We start from the raw sequence: 6710 nt of genomic DNA on the forward strand, positions 1-6710 counted from the left end.
ATATGAGACAGTCTGGAGAAACAACAAGAACACAAAGACAAGTTGCTGCAATAAAACATGACAACACGTAGTTTCCTCACCGGCCTTCTGACCGAGAGGTGAGTGAGAATGTAAAGGGGAGGGGGGGCAGATGGTGGAGTGAGCAGCCTGGACACACACCTTTTTTTTTTTTTTTTTAACCAATGAAAACATAATATAACAAAAATAACTGCATTATCACATACCTATACATTACATAACATCAGACGGCTGTTTTAATGTCACTCTGTATGATGAAAGATCCACATCGGTCCGGATTAATATTCATAAGTGTGGATTGTGGTAGAAAGTGTACTCTGGATGCTGCAGTCCTGTTGATGTGATGACTTATTATTTGATTCATGCCTGTTTTATTTTATTTAATTTCCGATTTAATTTACACATATGAATATGTGTGCACACACGGGAGCTGCCCAACTCTATTATTCTGGTCTGAAAGTTGGAATTGCATCCATCCATGCATCCATCCATCCATCCATCCATCCTTCCATCCATCCATCCATCCATCCATCCATCCATCTAGCTGCTGTGCTGGTTGATCGGTCACAGTCACAATGAATGGCATGTGGGTCGTCATAGCAACTGTCACTCGCCATCATGAGCTGTGATTTGAGTGTCCTCAGTTTCAATATGATGAGCATGAGTGCTGAATGTGCACAAGTCATATCTGAGCTGATAAACCTGGTTCTGTCCCCTCCTGATGTTGTCCCTTCCTGATCCCGTCCCCTCCTGTTGTTGTCCCCTCCTGATCCCGTCCCCTCCTGGTTCTGTCCCCTCCTGATCCCAACCCCTCCTGGTGTTGTCCCCTCCTGATCCCGTCCCCTCCTGATCCCGTCCCCTCCTGGTTCTGTCCCTTCCTGATCCCGACCCCTCCTGATGTTGCCCCTTCCTGATCCCGTCGCCTCCTGATGTTGTCCCCTCCTGATGTTGTCCCTTCCCGATCCCGTCCCCTCCTGATCCCGTCCCCTCCTGGTTCTGTCCCCTCCTGATGTTGTCCCCTCCTGATCCCGACCCCTCCTGGTGTTGTCCCCTCCTGGTCCCGACCCCTCCTGATGTTGTCCCCTCCTGGTCCCGTCCCCTCCTGGTCCCGTCCCCTCCTGGTCTAATGTACCTTAAATTGTCTCAGGAGTCCCTTACACTCACTGAGGCAAAGAGTCTCAGATGGGTTCAGTTTCTCAGCCAGACTTTATATGCACAGTGGCCCGCCCCACGTGTTTTCCTCTGGTTTCCATGGCCTTCTCCTGAGTCCAGTCTCCACCCCTGCTCATCCAGCTCCACTGGTCTTTCAAGTGCAGCAACCGTGTCAGTACACGCAAGACATTTTAATAACAAAGTGCGCAGCTGGAAGGTCAGCTGCTTTTAAAAACATTTCTTAAACTTCCTCACTTTCTATCTCACTTTTAGGATCATGTCATTGTCATTTGAAAACATACAGAGGAATCAAAAGTGTCTTTGGATTCAAAGGGGCACAAGAATAAAGTTGGAAATGAACAAATAGAGAAGAAGTTGTTTTTAAGTCACCTGTAGTTTTTTTATTTAGATAAATTTACATTATTGTTTTCCAGCACAGTGAAAAACTTTATTCTTGGCACAGGTGGGAGAGGAGAGCAGCTCACAGGCAGCAGCCTCTACCTCATCAGGCCTGGCCCGCTGCGCCACCTACTGGCTTGCATGAGTGTGGTCGCGCTGATGACGTTTCCAGGACGTGACGTCGTGGAACGCTATGTTCAAGGATCCCTCGTAATTTCAAGCTTCAGAAGCGTGAGGTGGGTCGTGCAAAAATGAACAAATAAATTTTGTTTGTTTGTTTGTGTTTCAGATAAAAAAAAAAATTAAATCAAGTAATTCAGTAAAATTTCTCCTTATATTTATAGTGATTCTCAGGGTGATGAATGAAGTAGAGATGGTGGAGGGAATCCTGTTAAAACTTGTGGCCCTCAACAAAGTTAGTAGAGTGACATCTGGTGGAAAGATTTAGAGCAACATTTTTATTTTTCTATTTTCTATTATTCCACTAGTTTCAGTCTTTGTAGGCTCCTGTGATAAAAAAAAAAAAAACAGACCAGTGGGGAAGGATGAAATCTGCCGTCCTTTTGTTTGGATATAAAACATATTCCTTCCTTACTTTTTGTGTAGTTTAGGTTCAGTGTCCACTGTGGGGTTGTGTGTTTTATATACTTTGTGGGAAAAATACATAGTAAAATGGATGCTCCTGTTGAGTCACAGATATCACACAATGCACAAGATCCAAAGAGAAACGACAGACGGAGGGGGAGATAATTTACTCATCATAAGTTCACTATCTGGGTATCTTTGGGTTTTGAACTGTTTGTTTATTTCCTTTTATTTTGGGGTTTTTTTCTTTCAACAAAACAAGATGTCTTTACTCATGAAGTGGGCCCATGATTGATTATTTACATATTTGTCTATGTGCAAAAATGTAACATTCAATACCAACAACCAGGAAAATTATTAGATGTATAGATAATGAAAACAATTGCTATATGCACCCGAATGTGTGGATAAGTAGTGTGTAACAGAAAAAAAATCAAAAGATGAGAGATAATTAATTTGGAACTGTAAGAGAAACCATCAAATCCTCACATCCTAGCTGGAATCAGAACATTTGTGTTCAATTTTCAGCGAACTTTTCAGTAAAATAGGAAACATTGTGTGTCCAGTATTTAAACTTTTTAAAATAAATTGATTGTTTTTTCATTGAGGGATAAAAAGTGATTGATTTTTTTTCGTTGAAAAATTATATCAGATGAAAATTATTATTGAGAGCACAGAAATTTCATAAATTTTAAAATATGTTGAGAGGGGCTTCCAAACATTTATACTTTCATATTCAACATGTTATTTTGAACAACCTTTTATCTGTGCTTGTGCTAAAGTTCATTCATGTCACATCTCTTGCCAAAATACATTTTAGTGAACTCACTTTGCACGTGGGCATCAATTATGCTCAGATGAAAACATACCTTTTCTTGACAGCAGTAGCAGCAGCTGCCTCCTGTATGTGTTTGGACTCTGCCTGGACATCTTGACCTCTCTGCACTCCCTCCTGACTGAAGACATACAAGGTTTATTCCTTCTCGCTGACACTAACCAGTAGAAGATGGAATGGGAATTTGCTGGATGTGTTGAAATGCGCGTGTGCCATTTCAATTAAATCGGTGACCTTTGCAGTTTAAAGTGAGAAAAGAAAGGAAAAGAAAGAAAGTTCATTTTCCCACATGCAGGTGTCAAAACTCCATCGTCGAGTTTTTCACTTGATTAGTATGAGCCATTATTTGTGACAGTACTTGATAGATTTAACAGGATATGTATTTGGTGGTGGTGAATCATTTTGAAACTGACGTTGGAATGGAATGGTGAAGCAGAAACTAATTTTCCACCAACCAACTACAAGGAAATTTGAAGTTTCACTCCAATTTACAAAGAATTTACAAACAACACCAATGTCATTTGTGCAGTCCAACAGTTTCACTACAACTTGGGACACTTAGAGCAAATCAAAACATATAAAACTGGAGTAGTGGTTAAAAAAAAGAAAAAAGATTTTTCTATACCTGCTCATGTTGTCCAGTTCAGTTGGAGGCCTCAATGGATGTAGTGACCGATGGCGAACTCAGATCTTTCACATATTAATAAGGAGAATTCTGAGATGGCATATTAAAGGATGAAGACACATTGTCCCGTTGACTATTATGTGGACAGCGTTATTAAAGAAGAGTGGGCACCATTACCATCATAAATTAAATAGCTTTATTCATATATAAAATACCAAAACGTTTACTCAGAATGAATTTGAACGTGTGTACATGGTGTGTGATGTATCATCATACACAGGCTGAACAGTGAAATCCGTTAACTTTAAATAAATGGAAATCAAGGTAAAGAAACAACAACAACACCACCAACAACAAAAGAAGAAGAAGAAATATAAAGATCACAAACATGCAGACAAACAGGGAGGTAGCCTTCAGTGCTGATTGTCTAAAGCAATGGACATCCAGGGTGTCCCTCAAGGGCGTCTAAAGAAACGACTAGTTCTGTTAAAAAAAAAAAAAGAAAAAAATAACCACAAATGACAATAGATTAGAGAGAATAATTATGTGGGGTCCCTGAGTTAAAGTCCTACAGGGGTCCACAGCTTTTTGTCTTTTTAAGTAGGCTGGTGGTGTAAACTGACTCAAAACATGTGCAATGTCACCGTCCAGTGATGTAGCTGAGTCTGATCGGCAGCCGGACATTATCTACATTATCTCAAGACCAAATCTCCACGTAACCCGTGTTCACATCGTCTGTGATAACATCTGGGAACAAACTGTTTCATACCCTGATAGTTTATTGCAAACCAAACTCTGACCATACGTGATCCACCCCTCTCTGGTAATCCACGTCGGACCATCGCAGGCCTCTAACGGTCCATTTGACAGATTAAAAGTCTCAGACGTCCAAATCAGAGTCACTGTCCGTTACTGAGAGAAGCGTCTGTCCATCTGTGCGCTCTGTGCTCCCGTCTGGACTGCACTCTCCTCCACTAAGTGCCTGTCCACCCTCTGGACACATCCGGTGGTGCTGTAACCTGCAGAGAAGAAAGAAAGGATGACAACCAAAACTTCCAAGATCATTTTATCATTTCAGAAACTAAACCTAAAATAAAACTCCCACAGATAAGTTAAATACATCATTAGAAACAAAAACCTCTCAGCCTGGAAATACACCCACAGTCAGCTATCTGCTCCCATTCGTGCGTGTTTTGCCTTCACTAACAGGATGGTTGACCCGAACACTGACCCTGAAGCAAATTACAGCAAAAGAAAGGAGAGGAAAGCCCAGGCAGACAACAAAACCCTACAAGCTGAATGGCCGTGCGCTTTTACGCATGAATGGCCCTCTTTGGCACAACCTTGGCTGATGTGGAGAAGAAATGGCTTCTATGGCTGGCTGAATAATGGCGCTAAGTAGTTGAGTGATCAATTAAGACAGCGAAGGGAGATCTTGGACAGTGTTGGTTCTTTCAGCTTCCCAGAAGTGACAACGGACCGCTTGTTGAAGTCACCGACCTGTTTTTGGCCGCCGCCGCTCGGTCTCTCTGTCTCCGGTTTTTGAACCAGTTCCCGACCTGGGTCGGTGTGAGTCCGGTGGCGTGCGCCAGCTCCCGCTTCTTTCCGGGGTTCGGGTACGGGTCCTGGAGGTACCACTCTCTCAGCAGGCCCCGGGTGCGCTCCTTGAAGCAGTGCGTCTTCTGCTCTCCGTCCCAGATGGTCCTCGGTAGCGGGAACTTCTTCCTCACGCGGTATTTGTCCACCGGGCCGAGCGGCCGCCCCCGGAGCTTCTCCGCCTCGCGGTAATGAGCCTCGAGCCACATGGCCTGCAGCTTCCCGTGCGAGGCGCGCGCGAAGCGGCGCGTCTCCAGGATGCGGTAGAGCTCGCGGAAGCTCCCGGTGTGGTAGGCCACCACGGCGCGAGCCCGCTGCACGGACTCGTGCTCGGAGATGGAGTCGCGGCCGTCTACAGTGGCCGGGAGGGACCAGAGGAACCGGGCCAGCCGCTCGATGTCTCCGGTCTCCTCCAGAGTCTCACACACGCCGGCGATCTGCGCGGCGGAGAAGCAAAGTCCAGGGAGGGTGACGGGAGGGCAGGCGGAGGGGGGGTCCTCCGGGGACCGGGAGCGGGCCAGGCTGGGGGGCCCATCAGAGCAAGGCGGCAACAGGAGACGGGAGGCTGAGAAAAAGTCGAGCGGTGACCTGAAAACCATCCGGATGACTGAGTGAAGCCCAGAAAGAGACGACAGGAGCTTCAGAATGTGTCTGACAGAAATCTGCTCCAGTCCGACTCTTTAGTTCACCTGGACTCCGGGAGGACTCCGTCCTCATTGGATGCGGGGTTGTCATGGCAGCGCTGTCAATCAAACAGGATTTTATCTGGACACAAAGTCCCCTTTGAGCCGCCTTTCTGATGTTTCCCGTTTCAGAAAACAGGAAACCAACGAGAAAAACACTAAGGTCACGTCCCAGTACAGGAGATGAGATTTGACCATCAGATCAAAACAGTTCCAAATGAAACAAAAGTAAAAAATAAAAAAAAAAATCAGGAAAGGCACAGTTACACATTTTATCTTGGTTCAGGTGTTCACAGTCTCTCTGTGTGACAAAGACAGGAAATGCCTGACCCATGAAGGACAAAACAAAAAGAGTGGTAACAAAAAATTCAGAAAATCCCCAGAAGATAACTTATTTCATTTCAGTGAGTGGTTGGTGAACAGCATCTCTTTCTATCTCTTTTGCTTTTACATTGCTGCGTAAATTTGTTAGCATTTTTAGAAAATGACAAAACAAAATTCTTGTTTTTATGGGTCAACTATTCAGCGGGATTTCTGAATCGAAACCAATTTAACACAAATTTTCTGCCCTTACATCACAAAGAGCATCGGTAATGTGATCCTGGATACAGATATATCACAACAAACCTATTAAAGAGGACAAAATGGATGACTAACAATTATAAAAATGATGATGACGACAGGTATTTGGAGATGAAGGCCTAACCAAACCGACATCAGCGTCTGTTATCGGTTAAATCTCATAACCTTCCTGGTCCTGCCCGTAAGCTGCTTGCATCATTAATAGCAGTAATGTGGATGGCGCCCGGTGTGATTG

General features: G+C 44.2%; 1 protein-coding gene across 1 annotated transcript; it reads right to left on the reverse strand.

The window, feature by feature from the left end:
* Positions 1-4494: 4494 nt before the first annotated feature.
* six3b (SIX homeobox 3b) lies at positions 4495-5809 on the reverse strand. The gene is made up of 2 exons (XM_029527951.1): positions 5115-5809; positions 4495-4633 (listed from the first exon to the last, which is right to left on the reverse strand). The coding sequence occupies exons 1-2, from the start codon at positions 5807-5809 to the stop codon at positions 4495-4497; spliced, it is 834 nt and encodes a 277-aa protein (XP_029383811.1).
* Positions 5810-6710: the final 901 nt, after the last annotated feature.

Source organism: Echeneis naucrates, chromosome 19, assembly GCF_900963305.1.
Source record: "Echeneis naucrates chromosome 19, fEcheNa1.1, whole genome shotgun sequence".
NCBI lineage: Eukaryota > Metazoa > Chordata > Actinopteri > Carangiformes > Echeneidae > Echeneis > Echeneis naucrates.

Excerpts from the sequence above, each read along its gene's own strand:
- six3b (XM_029527951.1), bottom strand. The coding sequence starts at position 5,809 with ATGGTTTTCAGGTCACCGCTCGACTTTTTCTCAGCCTCCCGTCTCCTG. Across the intron at positions 4,634-5,114 it reads GCGGCGGCGGCCAAAAACAG|GTTACAGCACCACCGGATGT; the intron begins GTCGGTGACTTC and ends TCTTCTCTGCAG.